At 44.5% G+C, this 25,610-nt stretch overlaps 1 protein-coding gene across 1 annotated transcript; it reads right to left on the bottom strand.

Annotated features, from left to right (window-relative positions):
• Positions 1–10,717: 10,717 nt before the first annotated feature.
• EPPIN (epididymal peptidase inhibitor) lies at positions 10,718–25,011 on the bottom strand. Its single transcript, XM_019749629.3, has 6 exons — positions 23,730–25,011; positions 22,084–22,215; positions 17,929–18,096; positions 13,720–13,851; positions 12,364–12,531; positions 10,718–11,332 (listed from the first exon to the last, which is right to left on the bottom strand). Coding segments are annotated over exons 1-6 (732 nt in total). The 5' UTR covers positions 23,860–25,011; the 3' UTR covers positions 10,718–11,330.
• Between the last annotated feature and the right edge of the window lie 599 nt (positions 25,012–25,610).

Genomic DNA, 25,610 nt, shown 5'->3' with positions numbered 1-25,610 from the left:
ACACTTACAGGTGACTCTGCAGGGGTTGGAGTCCCACTTGCTTTTTAATTTCCTCGGTCCTGCCTCTCTGCTCCTTCATTTCATTAAACCAAAGGAAAATCACTTGACCTATTTCCTTTCTTGTGAAGTGGGGGTGATAATATCCTCTGTGTATGTGTATATACATGTGTATATGCTTGTGTGTGTGTGTTGAGGATGAAAGAAACTGTACTAATGCTTTCCAAGGACTTATTTTCTCACCTCCCCTCCCCCCAACTAATACTTTTCTTTGTTATCCCTATTTATCTTGTTTTCTATGCTGTTCTTACTTCATTTTTTTTTTTTTTCTATTTTTTGGGAGGGGTTTGCTCTGCTGTTCCTCTCTAAGGTCTTAAGTTCTATGCTTGGCTAGTTGACTTACAACTTTTCTTCTTTTCTAATATAAACACTTAAAGTTACAAGTTTCCGTCTAAGAACCACTTTAGCTGCAGTTCACAAGTTTCGTTTTGTGGCATCTTCATAATTGATTAGTTCTAAGAGTCTATTAAGAGCTAAGTTATACTGAGAGCTTGACCCACGTCAGAGCAGTTGATCAATAAAGCAGATGAGATCATTTGCCTTATTTTACAAAAAAGGAAACAAGCTCGGAGAGACTGAGTCATGTTCCCATGGCATGGAGTTTGTAAGTGGTGGAGCCAGGACTTGAACGCAGGGGTCTGCCTCCAGCTGTGCCCACCCTGTTGCCCACTACATTCTTCTTCCTGATTAGCAGAGGTTCTTAAACTTGCGTGAGCATCAGAATCCCCTGGAGGACTTGTTAAAACACAGATTATGAGAACCACCCCCAGAGTCTCTGATCCAGAAGGCTCCGAACTGGGAATTCGTAAGTTCTCCGGCAATGCTGCTGCTTCTGGACCAGGAGACAAACTTTGAGAACCACTGGCCTGTAGCGTTATTGGGAGGTTTCGTATCCCATTTATATGTAAGAATCTATCATCTGTAGCTTCATGCGTGTACATACGTGCAAAGAGCTATGTGTGAAGGGTGCTCACCAACATGTCAACAATGATAATCTCTGGTGGGTAAGATTTTGACAAATGTTTTCTTTCTCCCTGAGACTTTTGTGTTTTGAATTTGCTACAAAGTACAGGTATTATTTTCATAAACATTGTATTATATGTATTTTTTAAAAAGGGAATCTTACTGGCTGTTCAAAAATCTTGAATATGACTTCTGTCCTTATTTCCAATGGGCTATTTTGGATATAGGGCATTTCATCTCCCCAATTCCATTTGCAGATTTTCAGTGTCAACAAAGGAGACCAGAAAGAACCCTTTTTCTACAAGTAGGTTTGACTTGGCTAAGTCCCTCACTTTCAGATTTTGGCTCATGTCTCTCCTTATCAATCTTACTTTGCTCACAACCTGCCCTCCTGCTATCCTTCCCTCCCCCCCAGCAGACTTTCAATTCCCTTTACCCTGCTCGACTCTTTCTCTTTAAAAAAACAAACAAACACTTTTTTTTTTTAATTGGGGAATATTGGGTAACAGTGTGTCTCTCCAGGTCCCATCAGCTCCAAGTCAAGTTGTTGTCCTTCAATCTAGTTGTGGAGGGCGCAGCTCAGCTCCAAGTCCAGTCGCTGTTTTCAATCTTAGTTGCCAGCTGAGTCATCCGGCCACCCCTACTCTCTCTTTTCTGTAGCACATTTACCGTCTATTATGTGTATTATTGTCTGTCTCTCACTGGAAAATGAATTGCACAAAGGCAGGGTTTTTGTTGTGCTCCTTAGTTTAGTCTCAGCACCTAGGACTGTGCCAGGCATAACATCTGTATTTCATGAAGTAAATGGAATGAACTCTCTAGCCTCTGAGATTAGAAACACTTTCTTTGTGCTGCTTGGCCCCCTGCCCTATTCCCAGGCTCCTCTTGGACTTCCCATTTCTCTACCAACCTTTTCCTATTTCCGATTGAAGCTTTTGACAGAGGATGAGAAGCAAGAGAGTGGGAGAGAGAGCTGGTGCTGCATGGTGCCACCCATCCAGTGGCCCAACCTGGGGTTGGCATTTTAGGGAGAAAGAGGACCAGAGGGGAGGAGCCTGGCACCACATTCTGCTCATTCACCCCTAACTCCTATTCACGAAGTTGGGCTGCCACTGGAACAGAGTGTTCTCCTTTGGCCTTATCTGATCTGATTTGATCCAAGGCCACTTTACTACACTTTGAGGTGGAAGTCCCTTAAACAATAATAAAACAATAGGTACCATTTGTTGAGTGCCTTTATCTTGCCACATACCACATAAAGAACTTGTCACACAGGACCTCCCTTCAATTCACACAGGAGTCCCACAAGGCTTAGAACCCCATTTTGTAGATGAGAAAAGGTTAAACTACTTTGATCCATTGTCACCTGGATAGTGAGTTTCAGAGCCAGCACCGGGACCCTCGTCTGTCCAGCTCCAATGCCATGTATCTCTCATTCATTCAATAAACATTTACTGAGTTCCTACAGTGTGCCAAGCATAGCCTGAGGTGTTGCCTCCCTCCCATCTGGGAACTCCCAGGGAATTGTGAGAACAACACACACATTGTTGGGCAGAAGGGGGGGCCCAACTTTGTTTGGTGTAGAGAATCTGTCTAGAGACACACGCCAATTGCCAGCACAGTCCCCACCTACCCCCTTTCTCAGATCCTCTAGAGATCTGATGTTTTTGGAAGACAAAGCCGGCATGCTTTAGAGGGATTTAGTGAGTCTAGGATTTGAAGTCTAAGGTTATGCTTTTGAGTTTAGGTGCTCTTGACTTTGGGCGAGTCATGTGATCTCGCTGAGCCTGTTTTCTCATCTATAAATTGATATTAATTATGCTGGTTTAGCATAATTCCCAGAACTGGCACAAGTGTTCAACGAATATACAAATGCTTCATACATCGTACATGCACACACAGGCACATGCCACTTCCAGGTGTGTGTGTGTGTGTGTGTGTGTGTGTGTGTGTGTGTGGAGAGAGAGAGAGAGAGAGAATATTTTTTTGGAAATGGGAGTGCTAATTGGATCAGAACCATGCTTGTTCTCTACAGAAATGTTAGCCATCTTTGCATATTAGTGGTAACCCTTCCTCCTCTTTAAATCCCCTGCAGCCATGCTGACGCTCAGCCCTTGGACATTGCTTCTTCCAACTATAGTTCCCACAGTTGTTGACGAGCCCTCTCCTCACCGACTCATCTTCACTACTTCCTCTGCCTTTATTTTCCTGACTGCAGCTCAGAAGCTTGCATTTCAACATCTCCGTGGTACATCTTCTTTTGCTTTGGTCGATTCAGCAGGATAATTCTTATTATCTCTTTCCTTTGCTCTTTTGGGTGGTCAAATCTGCTAATCAGAAACCAAAATAATGGCAGAAGGAGGCCCCCGTGGAGGGAACAGACTGGCATTTGTCATTCAGACAGAGTAAAGGCAGGGTTGCCTATGGGTGCTCTTGGCTGAGAGTTTGCCACATGGCTCCCTCTTCTAGAGCAGCTGACTGGGAAGTGAGAATTGGCATTTTAACATACAATTCAGAAAAGCAGGTTTCATCTGGGGAGACTTGGCAACATCTAAAGACATTTTTGATTGTCACAACTCAGGTGGGGGGCACCTACAGACAGAGGCCAGTGACGCTGCTAAACATCTCGCAATGCACAGGATAGTCCCCCAACAAAGAATGGTCTACCCCCAAACGTCAAATGTGCCAAGGTTAGACACCCTGAAGAGGAGTCATGGATATAAGCACTTTTTTAAATTATAAAAATATTTCCAACGTGAGCAGTGTGATAAGAACTTCAGTGCAGTGAGGGCGGTGTTTAATGAGGTGTGCCTGCACTGATTTAGCTGAACAGACCTTGCGGGTGGGTGTGGGAGGCTCTGGCCTTTGAAAACAGCACTCTGTGCTCAGGTTACCCTGGGGGATCGTTGGCCACAACTCAGTGACTTGGCCCTTCCTCAGGTGATTTAGGGGGTAGGGTTATCATAATTCTAGGAGAAGGGGTGCAAGTGCAAGATTTATTATAATAAAAGCACTGTAGAGAAGTTACCAGGAAGCTCTTGCTAGTTATTTAGCAATTATACTCATCAAAGGAGTTTTATTAACCCTCTGTCAACCGTATATGTTTGCAAAGAATTAAATTACTTTTGATTGAGAGCCATTGATTTGGGTGGTGTAGGGATGGGGGCAGTAAATGTGGGTGGGGTTTTGAAAGAATAAAGTTTTTCCACTCAGATTCTAACTCCATGCAACCTTTATCTTTTCTAGAAGGGAGAAGGAAACTAACGTCACTTGAGCACTAATAGTATGTCAGGGAATTTTCTGCCTTATCTCATTACATCTTCATAAAAAGTCCTTGGGATGCTATTATGATCTCCATTTTATAGAACAGGAGCAGAGACTGAGAAGACCTGCTTGTACATATAACAAATGCATTTATCATAAACACACACGTACTAAGAGAGTTTATTTCTATTTTTCACCTTATTTATGTTCAAAATAAATGTACAGATGGGCAAAATAAAGTTCATCACTTTACGAGTCGAGTCCATTCATGTCTTCAGGAATCGAAGTGGAATTTTTAGCAGAGGGTAATTTTTAGCATTCTATGCAAAATGTCTTGCATATAAAAGAGACTGTAGAATAGGGAGAAATTGTCTGTAGAACTCAAGAGCCTAGAACTATTCATAAGACATGGGAAATGCCCACTGTAGGGACGTCCAGGTTGACCCCTTTCTCGTAAGCTGTGATTCTACAAAGTTTGCATCAGAGTGGTTGAGATCATGAAAAGGTGCCTGCCTTTTGCACTGTGTTTGTTCTAATAATAATACTAATCTTTATTGCTGATGGAACATCTACAATCCAGGCAGTATGTTATGCACATTACGTAATTCCTCTTGTGTGATTGTCACAAAAACTCTATGGTACAGGGTTTCTTTTTTCTTCTTTTTTTATTGTTGTATTTTATTCTTTTATCTTTTCCTTTATTTACTTACTTGGTGTGTTTTTTGTGTGTGTGTTTTTTTTTTGTCTATGCTACAGATTTTACTGTTTTGCATATTTCACAGATGAGGAAACCAAGACCCAGGGAAGTCATGAGATATGCCCAAGTTTATTTAGTTTGTAAGTGGCCAGCCTGGGACTTAAGTTGAGACTCTGAGTCGAGCCTTTGTGAAACCGTTGCTCTGCGTCATTCTCCCACTACTCCGCTAAGGGTCTCTGTCCCTCAGAGAAACTGCTACCCTGCTTCACTGTTCATATCCCAGACAGCCCACTGATTGTGCGTGAACTCAATGCCTGTCCGCTGCTGGGCTTTATTCTCTCTGGAAATGGAGTCTGGCAGTAGAGGAAGGAAGGAGCTCATAATATAGGAGGCAGGTTTGGTGTGGCAGAGAGATCCTAGGCTTGGGATGGAGGTAGAGTTGGGTGTCTATCTACAGACTTAATTCTGGTAAAATATCGTAACTTTGTGCCAGTAACGCTCCATTTCCTGCCCCCCTCACTTGTGCTTTTATCATATATGTTACATTTCTGTATGGTATGAACATAACAATATAGTGTTATAATTACTGCTTTTAGCAATATTATCCTCTTTCTGTAAATTAAGAGAAGAGCATACGCATACACACACACACACACTTTTATATTTACCCACACATTTACTATTTTTGGTGTTCTTCCTTCTTGCCCGCAGATCCAAATTACCATCTAGTGTCACCTCCTTTTAGCCTTAAGGATCAGGTCTGATGGCATCATCAACTTCTCTCCGTTCTTGTTCGTATGGGAAAGTCTTTAGTTTGCTTTTATTTTCTTTAATTGAATAATGTACTGAGATCATTGTAGTTTCACATGCAGTTGTAAGAAATACCCTTTGCCTAATTCTCCCCCGTGGTAACATTTTGAAAAAACTATAGTCCAAAATCACAACTGGGATATTGCCATTGAAACAATCCACTGATTGCATTCAGAAGTGTTTTACTTGTACTCGTGTGTGTGTGAATGTACTTAGTTCTCTATGATTTTATTGCTTGTGTAGATTTGTGTATCCACTACCATAGATACGATACCCGCACAGTTCTATTACTATAAGGGTCCTTAAAGTTGCCCTTTTGTACCACATTTCTTTCCTTCCCACTTCTCCCACCCCTCAATTCATAGCCTCTGGCAACCACTAATCTGTTTCCCATTTCTAACGTTTTGTTACTATTTCAGAATGTCATATAAATGGAATCACACATATTTACCCTTTTGGAATTGGCTTTTGCAAAACTCGCTGTAATTGCCTGCAGATTCATCCAAGCTGTTGCAGGGGTTATTAGTTAATTCCTGCCGGTTGCTGGGTCCTACCCCATGGGTGTGCCATCGTTTGTTCAACTATTCACCTGTTGAAGGAGAGCTGGGCTGTGTTTTGCTATTGTGAATGAAGCTACTGTGAACATTCATGAGCAGGTTTTTGTGGGAACTTAAGTTGTCATTTTTCTGGGATAAAGGCCCCAAAGTACAGTTTCTGGGTTGTATTATAATTGCATGTTCAGTTTTATAAAAATACTGCCCAGCTGTTTTCCAGATTCGCTGTACCATTTTACATACCCAGCAGTGCAGCGATGCTTGAGGGATCCAGTGTCTCTCCATCCTTGTTAGCGTTTGTTGTTGTTACTCTTTTAGTGACGCCATTGTTAATACATGTGTAGTGATCTCTCATTGTGGTTTTCATTTTCCTTTCCCTGACCCCCAATGATGTTGAACATCTCTTCATGTGTTCGTTTTTCATCTTTATATCATTTTAGGTGAAATACCTGTTTATGTGTTTTGCCCATTTTCTGATTGGATTGTGTACTGCTGGATTTTGAGAGTTCTTTACATAGTCTAGATTCTAGTTATGGTTGTGTGTATGGTTTGTTGCCCGTATTTTTGAAGGATAGTTTCTCTGGATAGAGACTTCTTGTTTGCTAGTTGCTCTTTTTTCAGTGCTTTGAATATATTATTGCAATGCCTTCTAGCCTCCATTTGTAATGGGAGGTCAGCCATTCAGATCACTCTGTCTTTCCAGAAACGTCAGCACCAGGGCCAGGGTCCCTTCTACGAGCTCTTAGGTCTGGTAACCCCAAATATTTTATTCCTCCAAACCTAGGAGTGATGGTTGCCTCAGCTTCTCCTCCTTTTGGTCTTTTATTCTCACAGTACTCATGTAATCAATTCTCAATATTGAATTCTCTGTTTGAAACACTGAATATGGTTTCTTTGTCCTGTACCCTGGCTGATAGAATGAGAGTCTGGCCCTTGATTTTTAATTTTTTCAATTACAGTTGACATTCAATATTATATTAGTTTCAGGGGTACAGCATGAAACTAAAATAATATTAGTTAAGTTAGAAATTATATAAATGGGGAGGCATTTATATAATTTACAAAGTAATCCCCTGATTAGTCTAGTACCCACCTGGCACTGTACACAGTTATTACAATATTATTGACTATATTCCCTATGCTGTAATTTACATCCCTGTGACTATTTTGTAACTACCAATTTGTACTTCTTAATCCCTTCACCTTTTTCACCCAGTCCCCCAATACCCTTCCCCTCTCGCAACCATCAGTTTGTTCTCTGTATCTATGAGTCTGTTTCTGTCTTGTTCATTGATTTTCTTCTTTAGATTCCACATATAAGTGAGATCATATGGCATTTTTCTTTGTGTGACTTATTTCACTCAGCATAATATGTCCACCCATGTAGTTGCAAATGGTAAGATTTCATTCTTTTTTTATTGGCCCTCTCAGCTTTTATAGTGGAAACACTGGCTTTACCTCATGCCAAGACTCCCCATGGTAGAGAATTCTTCAACTGTAAGAGTGAGATTAAAATGTTTAATATTAAGGGGCGGCCAGTTAGCTAAGTTGGTTAGAGCACAATGCTCATAACACCAGGGTTGCCAGTTCGATCCCTGCATGGGCCAGTGTGAGCTGTACCCTCCACAACTAGATTGAAACAACTACTTGACTTAGAGCTGATGAGTCCTGGAAAAACACACTTAAAAAAAAAAAAGACATATAGCCATTATATTCACCCTAATTTCTAACTAGGCTGTGGGATCTGGCAACATCTTGCTACTCTTCAACCTGGATTGTAGCTCCACTTTTGCTATTGATTTGCTGCGTGATCTTGGATGTCTGTTTTCTACTAGAAGCTTGCATTTGTTCATGTGTTAAAAAAAAAAAAAAAAAAAAGGAGGGTTATTGGGGCTGATGGAGCTCTCTGGTCCCAAGCTTGGACATTCCCTGAGTTTTCAACCCACCCACAGCTTCCTCTGCACATTTCTAGCTCTGCAGGCAGCTTTGAGGAGAGAATAAGAGAGAGGGGAGAGAGGTGGAGTCCTGCGTCTGCATGGCACCGTAACGCCGTAAGAGTCCACTCAAGGTGTCCTCTGGGTTCTAATGGGCAGAGAAATGGGCAAACAGTTGACAGCAAGGAGATGCAGCACCTTCCACAGAGGTCCGTATAAGGCAGCGAGTTGCCTGTGCTCACCTCTGAGGACTCGGTGTTCACTCCCAAGCACAGCAGGTGAGCAGACCTGTCAACTACAGGGCACACTTTGGCCATTTCCAAGGATCTCTCTGGTCCATGGGTCCCTAGGACAGACGATTCTGTTCTGGTCACTCAAGCAGCGATTGAGAGGTACCACGGGATTGAGAGGTACCACGGGATTGAGAGGTGCCATGGGATTAAGAGGTGCCGTGGGATGGTCAAGCACCCGGGGCTTATTAGATTGGGCAGCATTCCTGAGCTACCGTATCTTCTGAAACGTAGAAGTTCTCTTCGACGTTATTATTAGTCCATCGTTTTCATTGTATGGATGGGAAACTGAGGTTCTGAGAAGAACATCCCTCCACCGTACCCTGTCCCAACCAGGTCATACATTCAACAAGGGGCAAAGTTGGGATTCGAATTTGGATTTCTTTATTCCCAGATGAGTGCTCTTCCCCAAGGATGCAGACCAAGGATGACTTGTGGGTAACTTGGTCTGGATGGTAAAGATGCACAGGCCTGGGACAGGCTTCCCAGAGGAACAGACTAAGCGGGAGGACAGAGCAATGTAAATGAGTGGCATGCCACACGTGGGAGCCACTTGGCTAGATGGTCACTCTGCAAAGCTGCAAAACTAGCAGTGCTGTGGGGGCGTTTTCAGCACAACCCTGCTCTGTTCCTCCCCCACTTCCCGTGATGCTAACATTTTCTCCCCATTTCCTTCTACACCAGGAGCAAGCTCTAACAGACTTCTTAAGCTTTTTTGGAGTTTTTTTTTTTCCCTACTGATGGATTGGCCCTTAAATATCATCCAATCCACAGGTTCTGAAACTTTAAAATCACTTGGCAGTACTTGTTTAAAATGCAGATTCCTGGACTCTACCCCTAGAGATCACAATTTCCTAGATCTGGAGGACCCACATTTTAGACAAGCACCACCCACAAGTGCCTCTAATGTTGATATCTGCAATAGTATTTTCAGAAATAGTCATTAGTTTAACCAACCCTTTCAATTTCTTTTTTCGTTAAAACAATTTATTTTCAGTTACAGTTGACATTTAATATTTTTCATTAGTTTCAAGTGTACAGCATAGTGGTTGACATTTATCTACTTTATGCAGTGATCCCCAGATGAGTCTAGTACCCACCTGGCACTGTACATAGTTGTTGCCACATTATTGACTGTATTCTCTGCTTTACTTTACATCCCTGAGACTATTTTGTAACTACCAATGTGTAGAAACTGTTTCATCGTCTGATATCTTTCTTCCTTCATCCCTCTTTGCTTCCCCAAAGCTCCTCCTTTCATGCCTCTTCCCCATTTTCGTCTATTTTGTAGTTTCTGTGCCATGGAACTGTCGTGTTTACTGCAGGCCCGGGAAACAAGTCCATGAGACCTTTCAGAGATGAATCTACCATGAAATTGATCGAGCTCCAGCCTCAGGGAACCTCATTTGAGCCAGGCCCCTTTTAAGACTCTGGGGAGCATTGATGGTGGTGAACATGTGGAGAGTGGGGAGAGTGGTGCACCCAGAGAGAGCAGAGAAGCTCTGTACGCCTTCCCATACAGCTTGTCCAATGCATCTCTTCCATCTTGCTGTTCTTGAGTTAGATCTTAGTGTAATAAACTGGTAAGCTCACGTGAAAAAAAAGAAGACGACTCTGGGAGTGTCCCAAGTATCATGTTCACAAGCTCAAGTGATTTGTATTATCTGTAAAAGTAAGGCGTTGTTACCATAATCAGTCCAACTGCCCTCCGTTTCCACTCCGACTTTCTTTATGTCACACTTCTCCTGGGGCGGGTGGTGGTGGAGTGGCTGCTAGCACTTTTGGCATCCAGATAAAAGGAAGTTGAGTTGTGGATACATTTAGTTTCGAGTTAGTGGGATGTATTTAGGTTGTTCTCAGTCATTTCTATGTATCGTAAGTTGCTGCTCTCTGTCCCGGTGTAGGAACGGCTCTAAGCAATAGTCCTATCAGCTGCTGGGTCTGTTCTCTAACGTGATGATATTAAGACATGGAGGTTGTAGGTAGAATGTACCTACCCTAGAAGGGTGTGGGTGGTGGAGGAGAAACTGGGTTTGTGAACTGTGGAGCCAGAAAAATCAGTCTGGGGAAAATTCTTTCAAACATCAGATACATAACTTTATAAATATAAAAGAATCAGTTCTTATGGAAGCCTGTTAGAGCAGAAGTTCTTTACTCACAAGAATATACTCAATAATATGTACAATTTTAAAGGCAGCTTGCCTTTTTTTCTTTTTTGATGGAATTGTACAAAAGAGAATTTATTTAAATTCCTGCGTTTTCAGGGCACAAACGTGTAGTAAAACGACAAATATTGAGTGTGGCTGTGCATCCCGGCATGTATTTTATGCATCGCAACTGTAATCAAAATGCAAATCATTTTGTGTTGAACATCAGCCATGCTCAAGAAAAGACCAAATTATCTTTCTATAGAAATTGAGTTTTACAGAATTGCTTTCATAAACGTAAAAATTTAATTAATTAATCTATATATATGGATTTTATGCAACTTGTGGTATTTGTTAGCTTTTTAAAATTTGCAATTGGTTGCAGTTTCCATTCTCACTTGAAATAATATGCACTTTTTAATTAAATTTGTATTCATTTTTGAAAGGACCTCCCTAACTTTATCAGCTTTAAACCATACAAAACCTGGATCTGCTCCAGTTCCATTCTTAAGCATCTTAATGACAATTTTACCAGGACAACAGTATCGCCAGAGTCCTCAGTTTTCAGGATTTTCATTCTCCTCTTTTGGCCTCACTAGGAGACCCAGTGACTTCTCTGAAAAGTGAACACAGGAAGTAGATGTGAATTATTCAGCCTCAGAAATGTCAGACGACCTCACAGAGCACTTTATTAGGGGAAACTGGGGGCTTCCAAAGGATAAATGGGGGCCTTGGAAGTTGAAGAGACAAGGTCACACCCTGAGAAAGGGTCCAAGGGCGAAGGCCATTATGTTTGAAGAGAAGCTGAGCTGGAGGAAAGGGAGTAAGAAAATCCTGGCGTTCGGTGTTTGGAACAGCCAAGGTCTTGGCAGCTGAGATTTGACAAGTGGCAACGAATGTGGAGCATCAGTTAGACACACATGGAGAGAGCCCTGGGTTATGCATCAAATCCTGGGGGTTGTTCCAACTCAGGTTATCTTACCCCAAATGTTGACGACTCTGAGAGATAGCAGGAGAGAAAAGGGTGAGATGCTTGGGCCCTAAACCCATTAGGAATCAAATCTTACACTGAATGGAAAAAGGGAGATGAGATGATTTTTACAGGAAGAGAAAACAGATGTGGAATGACTTTGGGGCTCAGAGAGTGATCGTATTGTTCTGGGTTTTCCAGTAGAGTCCCCATTTATGCCTGTTGGCCCAGTATAATAGTTAATCCCCTCTTACTCTCAAAAGTGTCTTGGTTTGGTCAATAAAGCCTGTGGTTGTCCTGGCTACACTCACCTTGAGAAGGAAAAGGAAGAGAATGGGTGACAAGATTTGGTTAGAAGTAAAGGCCTGGAGTGACTGGCCCATGCATGGTACCCAGGGCTGGGCTGCCACTGGGCCGCCTTCTTCCACTACTTCTGCTTCCTCTCTCTGCACCCCCTATTCATCTCATACTTGCCAACTTTGACTGTTGCTCCCCTTCCCACCCTCTTTTCCCCAAAATGTCCTCTACTTGCCCCTCTGTGAAGCACGTTCTTATCTCCTGATTGGATCAGTTATGTCAGCCCCAAACCTGCCAAGTTCCTGGAATAGATCAGCCAACACCCAGACCTCCCCGTGTGGCCCAGGTGAGCCTAGGAGACTGGGACCTCTGGGACTTACATTTTTTGGAGCAGATGGTCTTGCAGACTGATTCAGATTGGAAGTTGTTATTGTTCCCTTGGCAACCTCCGTAGATGAATATGGAGCACGTCTTGGTTTCCTTATTATACCACCAGCGTCGAAAGTAGGCCAGGCAGGGGCCAACTACCTTTGGCAAACTGCATACGTCTGCAAGGAAATTACAGAGTAGAGCAGTTTGGGTGCCTGCCTCCCTAGAGAACATTCTAGGCATGTGCAAAGGCATGGAGTAGTGTAAGCGTGTGATATTTTAGAGCAGCCCATGCCTGGAATGTCCATTCCACTCTTGCTTATGAGGTGCATTCCTTTTCACTCTTCAAAACCCTTCCCAGACACCAAACTCTTCTATGATACCTTTCCTGCCTCTGTTTTTCACTCCTTGCTTTTCTTTATTGCTTCTCAATCTTGCACATACATTTACCACTTCCGTGTAATTATTTGTTCGCATATTCTGACTCCTCTATGAGAATGTGAGATTTGTGTCTTCTGTCATCTTGGTATTACCAGTTCCTTGCACATAATTGGGCACTGAGTGGATGGGATGCTTCAGGAATGTTCACAATAAAACATCAAATGTATCCTGAACTTCAAGGAGCATTTATTGAGCAACTGTTTTGTGCCTAGTGCTATGAATTACAAACAGAGTTCCTTAGAACCTTATAGTTTAAGACCTTTCAGATCTTAAATCGTGGATCCCTTTCACAGGAAAACCTTTCCTGAGCTCCCTGGCTACAATGAACAAGTGGAGCCCATCATGTGTGTCAGGGCCACCAGTAAATATTTGTGGAATGAATGGATGGATGGATGAATACTCCTTGATGGTCTTCTTTAGAGCTCAGTGATATGAGCAGGGAGGAAACAGTGTAGGAGGTCAAAGGTTAGGGAAGGCATCTTGGATTTATGTAGACAGAGACCTAGGGGGGGAAAAAAAGCTAGGAAATAAAAATCATATACCTGTCACTTATAGCTATCCTATTACCTGACACCATGTTGGCATTTGGTGGGACTTCACTGGCTACTTGGCATGTCAGAGGATCATAGAAGAGTAGCCAAGAGACCATATGGTCCAATGCCCACATCTTTCTTACAGATGAGGAAACTAAAGGCCCATAAAGGAAAAACTGTTATATCACATACCTAACTAGGAGCAGAATTGAAATAAAACCCAGGACCCCCACACCCACCCCAGTCCAGTGCTGATGGGCTGTGTATCAAGTAGAAGATGTACCCAGACTCTTGGTTGGACACCAGCCATCAGTGACCCAGGGAAAGAGTCCGACAGCACCAGTGGAGGTGGGGGTTGGGGGCATTGAATAGCTCAGGGGATTTGTAAGTTACCTTGTTTGAGGTCTAAACATTTCTTTCCACAGTTAAACTCACAACACTTCGTCTTCTCTGGGCAATGTCTGTTCCTCGTACATTGGTTCCTTTCTTGCAAATCACACTTTGCTTTGTTTCTGGGACAAAGCCCTGAGGGAGGGGAATAAGGGACCTTGAAGGGGCCAGAGCCCTCCATTCCCAGGCCCCTGGCACCATGGCAGAATTAAGGAAGCTTCTTTTCACTTCATGGTCCCCAGAAAGTAGTGACCCTCAGGTAGCTCATGATTTTCACACCTCTGCCCCCATTCCCAACCCCTTAACAACTCACCATCTAATCCCTAAATCCAGCCTTACCCCCTACCCTCACCACCCACAAAGTTTCAGGAAGAAGGACGCTATTTCCTAGGACTATCTGGGCACTCGGCCTGCCTGTATTTGGGCACTGCCTGGGTGAGGGCAGGGGTGCCGTAGCTCTTCGTGATTGAGATTTCCATTTCTGGAGTCAGATGGCTGGGCTTTTGAAATCTGTGCAGTCCTTGGTATGGCAGGCACCGTCTCTGAACTTTGATTCCCTCACTTGCCTAAAGGTTTGTTTTGGGGATTAATGTGGCAACGCCTGTAAAGCCATTGTTAAGCTGCCTGGGGCGTAATAATAAGAACTAATGGTGATGAAGTGCTTACTGTGCTCTTGTCCTTTGCTCCTTAATCCTCATGACAACTCTATGGGTAAGCCCTATGGATATTCCCATTTTATAAACAGAGGAGTCTGAAGCACAGGAAGGTTATTTGAACTTGCCCTAGGTCACATGGCTACAAAGGAATGGAGCCAGGATATGAACCTGCAACGTGTGGCTCCACTGCTGTCTGAGAGCTCCGTATATTTTAGCTGCTCATTATGGGGTCTTCCTAGCTCAGCATTGCAAGGCACTTCCAGAGACCATTCTTTACCCCAAAGGCATGGATCCCCTATGGGTGTGGGTGTAGGTATGCGTATGGGAAGGGTTTTGGGGGATACAACGGAAGATCTGGAAGCCAATGAGGGTGGTGCTAGGGGAGGTGGCCTTTCGTATGGAAAAGGCCCTTAAGCTTCCCAGTTCCCTTAGTCTGTCATGAGCTCCAGGTCCCAGGACTTCCAGGAAGTGAAATCTCTCATAATGATGGTGGGGAGTCAGTGGCCTGCATTCACCAAGGACCCTGCATTCACCAAGAGCATCTTACCAGGAGGAAGGGGGCAGACAGGATGACTTCCTCTCCCACCCAGGATGCCAGGGTGAGGTGGGGGAAAGCATTCCTCATCTGTAAGAGTCTTGATTCCTTCCCCCCAGCCAAGTTCCATTTCTCCACTGGAAGGACTGAGTCCCCAATACTTACTTAGAATGAACCCCTTAACCAGCCCGGGTTTCTGGACACTCTCCAGGAGGATGAATGGTACCAGTATAAGCAGAAGTCCCGAGGGCCCCATTTTAGGAGGGGCCAGCCCAGCTAGCAACACCAAAACTGAAAAAACTACTGCTCGGCAGCAACTGCTTCTGAGCTTCTGGCTGCCCTGGCACAGCCTAACACTCCGGGAGTCACACATCACTAGAGACAAGCCACCCTCCCTCCTCTGGGGAACGCCAAGTCCCTGAGGCCTTCAGTGGGCCAGCTGGCATCCACAGCGTCAACTCTGCGGGAAGGGGTTCTTGATAAACAGCACCTAATCCTCCACCAGCGGAGGCTCTCTGGTTAACCAGGGAGGGGAGCAAAGCTTATCTGAGACACCTAGACTCCTTTCACAGAGCAGGCCTTTGATTACAGGGTATTCCATTTTTCAGGGAGGGAATTTGGAGGTCAAGAGAATCCTAGTTCTCGTGTTTCTTTCCAATCTTACTCTTCTCCTGACACGTCTATTTTCCTGTCTGCTTATTTTTCTCACATACTGTTTTTTCCCCTCTCTGTGCCTTTTTCTTTTTTACTCTGTGCCTGCCTTTTACTCTTTTTCTGTGAGTCTCCCTCGGTCTGGGTCTCTTTTGCCCTGCCCTTCCATTTCCCTTCTGTCCTTCTCTTTCTTCTCTTCAGGCCACCCCTTTTCTTTCACTGTTGTCAAAGAGTGAATGCATTGCCATGGGTAGTACGTAGAGGAGGAGATAGGTTGAGTCCAGACTGAACCAAATCTGTCAAGATCACAGTGCTTTGCAAGCAGGAGAGATTGTTAAAGCTCATGGAGAGCTCCTCTCATCTGGTGCAATGTGGAATAGGTGATGCTGGAGAGAAATAAGAAATGTCAGTTATGACCTCAGAACCAGGGGCATCAGTGGGCGGGGCCTTAAGATTGTTGCATGGAACTTTCCAATACTCTCAGCTCACCTGCAGTTGCGGGCCACAGTTCTACTGCACATTTCGGTTTTCCTAATCCAGTTTTTAAAATTGAGGTGGAATTCACATCATATAAAATTAATTATTTTTAAGTGGCTTCTTAGTAGCTTCACAATATTGTGTAACCACCATCTTTATTTTATTAGTTCCCAAACATTTTTGTCACTCCCAAAGAAAACTCCATACCTATTAGCAGTCACTCTCTGTTTTCCTCCAGCTTACACCAGTGTCTGGCAACCACTAATCTACTTTCTACCTCTATGCATTTACCTATCTTGGATATTTTGTATCAATGGAATCACAGAGTGTATGATCGATCTTTTGTGCCAAGCTTCCTTCACTTAGTGTAATGTTTTTGAGGTTCATCCACAGTGTAGCATGTATTATTCAGTCCTTTTCATGGCTGAATAATATTCAGTGTGCACCGACAGCTTTCCACTTCAAGTATGAGAGTCTCTACTCGCATGCTGTGGGTTTTCTCTGTCTCCTGGGAGCTTGTTCAGCTTGCATGCAGAACAGTCTGAAAGAATGAGGGATTTCATACCCCCAGGCATCCAGTAGGGGATGGGGGTCAGTGGATACACCCCTCAGCTTCCCCATAACTGGAGATAGATGAAGGAAATGCGGCCGCATGTTTCACATGCTTCCTTAGAAGGTCCCGGGTGGGATTAACCTACCATTTCCTATAGTGGTGACCAGCTCATATCGACTCCTCTCTTTCCTGTATCACTGAACCCACTCCCCACCTTCATCTCCCAAATAAACTACTTTCACCTATGCTCTATCTTAGGATAGGTTTCTGGGGGGTCCAAACTAAGGCAATGCCCATGGCCCTTGTCTTAAAAGGGTCTGCAGTTTTTTTAAGAAACAGAGGAGCATAACAGTATCTCTGGGGGCTCTCGAGATTCTGATTTTCTTCAATCCCTTTCATGGTGTCTCCAGAAGCCTCAGCGAGCTTTTCACTCTCCACAAACCATAATGTGCCAACAGAGGTGAATTAGCCAGGGTCGGAGGCACAAGACCAAATAGTACTTTATTGGGAAAAATTGGGAGCTCCACAGGTTCTAGAAGTTAGACATAAAGGAAGAAATAGGATCAAAACGGAAGGATGTTATGTAAGAAAAGAGGCTGAGAGGGAGGACAGGGGAGGCAAATCCCGGGGTTTGCTTTCGGGAAGGGCTGAGGCCTTGGAACGCTGGGATTGGAGCAGAGGAAGCCACCTGGAGCGTCAGTCAGGTGCGTGGACAAACAGCCTTGGGTCGTGAGCCAAACCTGGCAGTTGTCTGGATGTACCCTTCCGCGTTCAGGAATAGAAGAAGCCTGTTGAGAATGGAAAACAGGACCAGCTGAGCGTCTTGGGCTCCGCTTATCTTTGGAACTAGTCTTGAGGTTATGTTTGTACATCTTTCCATAGGACATCAAAAGGAAGTGGGTTTAATTTGGGAAGCTATAAATCTCCTTAAAGGAAAAATGGGATGTGGATAGGAGTGGATTGCTAGCAAAGAGTTGTAATGAGGACATTGATGGCCTGGAAATTAATGGCCTGGGGTGGTTGGTCAACATGTGCAGCACTAGGCTGGATGTCCTGTGACCTCTCTGAAGTTGGGTCTCTGAGATTTAACCGCATCTCCATCCTCTCTCCACCCCTCATACTTGCCAGCTTTGATACACTCTCACATCCCTTCCCAACCTCAGTGCCCAGAAAGCCACTGTCTGACCCTCTGTGAGGTATATTCTTACCTCTTGATTGGAGCTGGTTCTGTCAGCACCTGGTCTGCCAAGGATGTAACCATCCTGGAATGGACCAGCCAACACTCAGACCTCCCGGCACAGCCCTGGCAAGGATGGGAGACTGGGGCCCTTGGGACTCACGTTTTTTGGGGCACGTGTTCTGGCATAGGGCTTTGGTCTGGAAGTTGTTATTGTTTCCTTTGCAGCCGCCATAGATGAAGCTGGAGCAGGTATCACTTTTGTTATCATACCACCAACGGCGAAAAAAAGCCATGCAGGGACCAGTCTCTTTTGGCATATTGCATACGTCTGCAGGGAGACCCCAGAGTGGAAAGCTTAGAGTGCCCATCCCCCCAAAAATGCGAGTGTATGGTCCCTCCGGCAACCACCCTAGACGAAACTGAGCAGGCTCCTTACACCTTACCATGCATATCTTGGGGGCCCAGTTCCATTGATGTATTATGTACATTTGCAGGGAGACTCCAGAGTGGAGCTGTTTGGGTGTTGATATCCCAGGGGAACATCGGTCTCCCCCTTTCCCTTCTGGTCACTGGCCTCATTGCCTCCCCTGACAGTGAGGAGACTCTGGTTTCAAGGCTCTGCTCCTAATTCAGTGTGTGCCTATCAACCTCCCGAATGTTACCTGCCTTGTCCTTGACTTCCTTTTCTGTAAAATGGGAATGCAAAATCCCACCCTGCTTGTGGCACAAGGCTGCTTTGACGGGCAGGTGAGATCACCCTCCCGGCCCTTTCAATTGTGAGTTCCTTGATTGTATCTGAATGTGCAGCTTCTAGCACAGTCCCTGGCAGAGAGTAGCTGCTCAATACATGTGTCCTGAATGGACAAAAGACATGGAAGTGCCTTGAAAACGACAAATGATAAGCCATTTACTCTGCCCTCCAAACCACGCCAAGAAGAGAACATGGGATGATGAGTAAAGGCCAAGTCCATGCCGGGAAGGCAGGGGCAGTTTTTCAGATGGCCAGGCACCTTTTCTTCCTTCAGTCCTCTGATGGATCGGACCACGTCACACCGTCCTCTCCACTCATATAGTAAAGTCCTAACCCTTAGTACCTCCAAATGTAAATATTTGGGAATGTAATTATTTCAGATGAGTCATACTGGAATAGGATGCTTCCTTAATCCAATATGACTGATATCCTTATAAAAAGGAGAAATTTTGGATGCAGACACACACACAGGAGAGTGCCATGTGAAGGTAAAGACAGAGGTCTACAAGCCAAGGAATGCCAGATTGCCAGCAAACCACCAGAAGTTAGGGGAGAGGCATAGAACAGTCTCCCTCACAACCTGAGAAAGAACCAACCCTGCCAACACTTGATCTTGAACTTCTAGCCTGCAGAACTGCCAGACACTATATTTTCTGCTGTTTAAGCTGCCCAGTTTGTGGTACGTCGTTATAGCAGCCCTAGCAAACTGACACAGGTCTGACCTAAAAAGTGAGTTTCCTGGAGTAAATCCCTGAAGCTGAACAATTAAGTTCTGTTGATTTTCTTTTTAACTTTTATTTAAGTGTTTTTCCAGGACCCATCAGCTCTGTAGTTGTTTCGATCTAGTTGCAGAGGGTGCAGCTCACAGTGGCCCATGTGGGGATCGAACTGGCAACCTTGTTGTTAAGAGCACCGCGCTCTAACCAACTGAGTTAACCGGCTGCCCCAAGTCCTGTTGATTTTTACTTTCTCGTAGCTCACCTCTCTGCCACTCTCTTTTTAACATTTTATTTTTTTATTTTTCAATTACAGTTGACACTCAATATTATTTTATATTAGTTTCAGGTGGGCAGCATAGTGGTTAGACATTTATATAATTTATGCGCTGCTCCCCAGATTAGTACCCACCTGGCACTGTACACAGCTGTTGCAACATTATGGACTATATTCTCTATGCTGCACTTTACATCCTGTGACTATTTAGTACCGGTATCTACCAATTTGTACTTCTTAATCCCTTCACCTTTTTCACCCCGCCTCCACCCCCCCACCCCCCGCCCCCTATCTGGCGACCATTGGTTTGTTCTCTGTATCTTGAGTGTGTTTCGGTTTTGTTCGTTCATTTATATTGTTCTCAAGATTCCACATATAAGTGAGATCATATGCTATTTGTCTTTCTCTGTCTGACTTATTTCACTCAGCATAATACCCCCTAGGTCCATCCGTGTTGTCGTGAATGGTAAGGTTCTATTCTTTTTTAAACTAGCCGAGTAATATTCTATTGTATATGTGTATCACATCTGCCACTCATTAAGTCTCAGTGTCTCGAGCCTGCGCTGTTGAGATAGCTTGGAATTGACCTTCCTGCCTCCGTCCCTGACCCCTCCAACCCATCCTTCATGCTGTCCACCAGAGAGAACGCCCTGATGGAGCTGAAACAAAGCTGATCACATCATTCCACAGCTAAGACCTTGACTTCGTGGCAAAGTCTTCCCATGACTCACAGGCCCTTCAGGACCCAGTCCCTGCTTGTGGCTCTGGCCTCCTGCTCCCCATAGTACCCTTCTGAGCTACATGCTCCTGCAACCTTCAACACACCATGCTGTCCCACGCTTCCACACCTCTCGCTCCATATTCCCTCTGCCCACCCTGCTCTTGTTCATTAGTGACAGTCCCATTCTCCCTTCAAAACTTTTCTCAGACATCAGCTCCTCTATGGTGTTTCTGACTATTCTGCATCCATGCCCTGACGAGTGCCTGAATTGACGCTGCATTTTCCTATGGCGCTTCTGAATCTCGTGGGCATGTTTGTCATTTGTTTACATCTTTGGTCTCACCCGTGAGATTGTGAGTTTCTAATGAGCAGGATTGTGTCTGATTTCCTCTTGGAACCCCATTCCTAGCAGGTAATCTGGTACAGTATAGGATTCGCCAGAATGTTGAGGGTAAAACTGTGATTGAATAAAGAATCTTTGATCTGGACTGAATAAGCCATTCATTGAACACCTACTATGTGCTAGATGCTTTACGAGACAAAGAAAAGGCATGGCTTCTGCTATTTACAAGCTCCCAGTCATGAATGACAAATAACTGAAGCTAACGTCACGTGGCTATTATATGCCAGGCACTGCTCTAAGCACGTCATGTGCATCAGCTGATTGGATCCTCCAAATAACCTTTAACATTGGTCCTTTTATTATCTGAGGAAACTGAGGCACAATGAGGGACATTTGGTAATTTGCCCGAGATGAATAGACTGGTGACAGCTGGAGCTAAGATTTGAACTCAGGAAGTCTGAATTCAGAATCCCTCACTTGCAGGCAAATGAACAACTTCCCATCCTCCTGCCTTCTCACTCTGCCCCGTTGTCAGGTCCTGTTTACTTTCCTCCTAAATATCTTTCAAATGCATCCCACTCTTCTCCATCCCCTCAGCTACCCCTCTAGTCCACGCTAGCATTTTCTTTCATCCTGAAGTCGTTTAAGACATTCCGTTTCTCCTCTGTAGGCATAGTAAAAACTTGGTCGCGTCACTGCCCGCCTCCATGGATTTCCATTGCTCTTAGGATCACAGTGAGACTCTAGCCCACCAGACCCTACCTACCTACTATCTTTGACCCTTGTACCATGCTCATACTCCCTAGACCCTGCTATTGAGTACACACTATTCTCTTTGCCTAGAAAGCCCTTCCATCCATTTTTGACCTAAATTTACTACCCACCCTTCTGAACTCAACTCCAGGTTTGCTTTCTCAGGGAAGCTATCATCAACCTCCCTGACCACACTGCTCAAATCCCACTATGGCTCTCAGAGACACTCGATACATATTTGTTAAATGAATGAACACAGACTCTTTGATAGTCTTTCTGGAACCCAGGGAGATGAGCATGGAGTGAAGATTGCAGCAGCAAAGGAAAAACTCTCCGGTCTAGAGTGGTGAAGGGAGATTTCCTGATGCTAAGTCGGACTTGTACAGGCAAAGGGGTGGTCACTCTGGAGCAAAAAGCGAGGCAACACAAATTGCTTCACCATCACTCGCAGCAACACTGTTGATATATGGAGGACTCAGAAAATCTTAACAATAGAAAGTAGCCAAGAGACTGTTTGGTTCAATTCCACTCCTGCACCCATCTTTTGTTTAGGAAAACCAAGGCCCAGACAAGATGAAGATAATACCTAATGTCAGGCATCCTATTAGGGGCAGTGATGAATGTAGATTCCAGGTCTCCCAAGTCTCTTGCTCAGAGACCAGCCCTTAGCGAACCAGGGACGATGCCAACCCAGGTGGGCAGAAGGTGAGGGCATGAGTAGAAGGGTTGATTATTTCCAGGCTCTAAATATTACCTTGTTGGAGGTCTAAACATTTTTTCCCACAGCTGAAGACACAACACTTCTTGTTGTCCGGGCAATGTCTGTCCTTCGTACATTCATCTCTTTCTCTGAATTCACATTTCTCTCGGATTCTGGGGCATCTCTCTAGGGAAGGGATAGTCTTACAACCATGAGTCAGCACAATGCCCACTCTTCCCTAGACCGAAAGCAATTCTGGGCAGTCAGGGAAGTTTGCTTTCGCTTTGCTCACCCCCCCCCCACCCCCCCAGTCCTTCTCCTCAGGGTTCTCTCAGGTGTTTTGCTGCACTGCTTCCACTACCCTCCCTGCCGACCACCCCTCACTCTCTACCTTCTTTACCTAATTGCTAGTCCCACCCCCTAGCCTCATCCCCTCTAAGGCAGGATTTCTCAACCTTGGCCCTAGTGACATTTGGGCTGGATCATTATTTGATGGGAAGGGGAAGGCTGTCCTGTGCATTGTAGGACATTTAGCAGCATCCCCGGCCTCTCCCCACTAGATGCCAGTAGCACTCTCCAGTTGTAACGACCGTTGCAATTGTCCCCTGGAAGGCAACATCACCCTATTAAAAGCCGCTGGTCTGAATGAATCTGGTCCGTTTGGCCTGGTTGAGGAGTCAGTGTTTGGGAGTTCCTCTAGGGGGCGCTCTTGCACAACGATTAATATCACTCACCCTGGCTACAGATGGTTGGGTTTTTAAATTTTAACTTTTGGTTTACGAGTTACCTTCTCTGAACCTTGGTTTCCTCATTTGTAAAATTGTTTTAGCCTTCCTTACAGTTGTGAGGAAGAAATGAGACAAAGCATGTGACGCTATTATCACGGCAACATCAACGTTTGTTAAGTATTTACCGTCAGTCAAGCACTCTTCTAAACATTTAAAATGTGTTATCTCATTTAATCCCTATTATAGCTCTGTGAAGTAAGTTTTATTAATATACCCATTTTGCAAATGAGGAAACGGAAGCACATAGAATTTACATAAGTTGCCCAAGATTCCATGGCTGCTAAGTGGTGGAGGCAGAATTTGGACCCACCAAGTCTGACTCTAGATCCCTCTCTCTAAATCCCTGCTTTCTGAATGTTTGGTAAATGGTAGCAATTATCATTATTAGTCTATAGTCATGGAGTATTACTGTTTTAAGTCCAAAGGAACTTCTGGATATTGTCCTTTACCCCAAAGTCACGGAACCCCTGGGGATGTAGGGATACTTCAAAGAATTTGAAAGAATCAGGAGGTGATAGGGATGACGTCCCGAGAAAGGGGGCCATTTTTGTTGTGGGGAGAGGAGAGGGTCCCTTAGGCTTTCCAGATTCCTATAGCCCTTCCCACAAATGCTATATCCTATGACTCTTCCCACGCCTTCACCCCCTGCCCTCAAGAAAGACCCTCTACTTCAAAGGGGCTGCGAGTAGGGATTGCCTCAGGTCTGGATTCTTGCATTCATGGAAGGGATCTTCCATGGAGAGGGAAATAGGAAGAAATATTCCAAATATCTCTCTTTTTCCCCCCAACCCAGGACCAGGGCTAAGATGGTGAAAAGCAACTCAAGTCTGAGGAATAATTAATTATTCCTGGATCCTTTCTCCCAACAACCTTCTCTCTCTCCAGGGCAGGGGCTGAGGCCCCAGTACTTACTGGGAAAGAGCCAGTCAATCAGACTAGATCCTTGGACATTCACTAGAAGGATGGATAGCACCAGGATGCTCAAAAGTCCAGAAGACACCATTCTGAAGAAGAGCTGGCCTGTCCGGTGGTTCCAGAACATAAAAATGTCTGGCCTCCTGTGTCCAGCCTATTCCTTCAGTAGTCAGTATATTGAATACAAGATCTGGAGTCAAGCCAGCCACCCCCTTTCCTGCTGGGAACACCAAGATCCTGAGACCATCAACGTGACTAGCTGACATCTACAGCCCACAGCCCTGGGGAAGGGTCTTTCATTGGATGGCTCCTGATCCTTAGCCCCTTGGGCTGGCCTGGGCCCTCCGGTCACCCAGGGGGAGTGGGCCAAGCTTGTCTCAATTTCCAGGATACCTTAGGAGTGAATGGGGGTCTCCTTGATAACTTGGAGAGTTGTGAAATATCCTCATTTCCCATTTTATCTGCACACTAACTCGCACACCCTCTTTTTTTGTCTCTGACAATGTGTCTTTTTGATCTCATGGTTTCTCTGTTTCTCTGTGCCTCTCTGTGTCTATGGAAGACTTTTTCTGTGAGTCTCCCATGGTCTCTGTGTCTCTTTCTCCCTCTCCCACACTTTCCTCCCGTCTTTCTCCCTTTTTTCTTTGGGTCACCCATATTCTTTGACTATAACCAAAAGTAAAGATGTTACCACAGAGAGGGAGGAGGAAGCAGGCTGATAGCAGGGTTTGCAGATAGTGTTTGTCAAGGTTGTGTTGCTCTGAGAGGAGGAGAGAATGTCAGATCTTACAGGGAGCTTCTACCATCTGGTGCAAACTCCCTGTTGTCTGAGGAGGAACTGGGAAATGAAGAGACCTGACTTAGAGACTACAATGCAATAAAGGTTAGTAATTCAGCAGAGTTGCTGGATGCTAACTGGAATAGTGGAGGGGCTGTTGGAAAGACAGCGCTGGACTACTTGGCAGCTTTCCCAGAGCCACGGAATCCACAACACGAGCCCATCAGTCTTCGTAGAGGGAGAGAAACTCTTCCGAGTAAATATCATTTGTAAGGTTCCCATTTCCTTCCCTAAGTAGGTATTACACTTTGGGGCCAAACTTTGTTCTCCAGTTGTCCTACCTGAGGTACAGGCCTGACAAAGCCAGCCTTATGGTCATAAAATTTAGGATCACAGACAGAGCCCCTCAGCCTGTTGATTTTGATGTTCTCGGCTACGAATCCCCGAGGCACTTATGCTTGGCTGTATTTACTTTTTTTTTCTTTTTTAAAGTGCAAATAACTATTTTTTAATTAATTTCAGGAACTTCCACCAAATCCATATACCCAAACATTTATTTATTTATTTATTTATTTATTTATTTATTTATTTATTTATTTATTTATCTATTTATTTATTTTTACCTTCTGTATCTACTCTTGTAGTGAGCCCCACAGGCCACCACTGAAGCAGAGCCTGTTGGGACCCCCATAGTAAAGGCTTCACAATGTCCCGGTCCCACCTTTCCTTGACCTACAGCTTAACAATAGGTCATCCCCCTATGGCTTGAGCTCAGAATGTCCCCTGTCCCAGTTCCCTGTTTTAGAAAATTAACCTGAAATTTGATTAATACCCTTAAGCTTATTGGTCACAATCTCTATGGTCTAGCATTCTTTCCAGGCTACTCCCATCATTATTCCTGGGTTGCTGTCACCACTGGAGAACCACGTTCCCAGAAGAAAGACTCCATGCAGATCACTGGAACCGTTACGTAGGTTCCCTCTGGAAGAATGCCTAGATTTTCCCCTAAATACCCTAAGCTGGTCTGAGAATGTTAAGGCAGTTTTGGAAGGTGTTATCCTGCTGCCTTCTCAGATCACCAGTGCTCTGACAATAAAAGC

Source organism: Rhinolophus sinicus, chromosome 13, assembly GCF_057876585.1.
Source record: "Rhinolophus sinicus isolate RSI-liver-muscle chromosome 13, RSI-T2T, whole genome shotgun sequence".
In the NCBI taxonomy this organism is placed as follows: domain Eukaryota; kingdom Metazoa; phylum Chordata; class Mammalia; order Chiroptera; family Rhinolophidae; genus Rhinolophus; species Rhinolophus sinicus.
Note: the sequence above shows the minus strand (reverse complement) of the source record. Positions and strands in the feature narration are given on the sequence as shown.

What these genes read in the sequence shown, in the direction of transcription:
- EPPIN (XM_019749629.3), bottom strand. Translation starts at nt 23,859, where the DNA reads ATGTTCTGGAACCACCGGACAGGCCAGCTCTTCTTCAGAATGGTGTCT. An exon ending in ATGTTTAGACCTCCAACAAG is followed by an intron (nt 18,097 to 22,083) that starts GTAATATTTAGA and finishes GTCTCCCTGCAG; the next exon opens with ACGTATGCAATATGCCAAAA. An exon ending in GAACACGTGCCCCAAAAAAC is followed by an intron (nt 13,852 to 17,928) that starts GTGAGTCCCAAG and finishes CCCCTCCCTCAG; the next exon opens with GGCTTTGTCCCAGAAACAAA.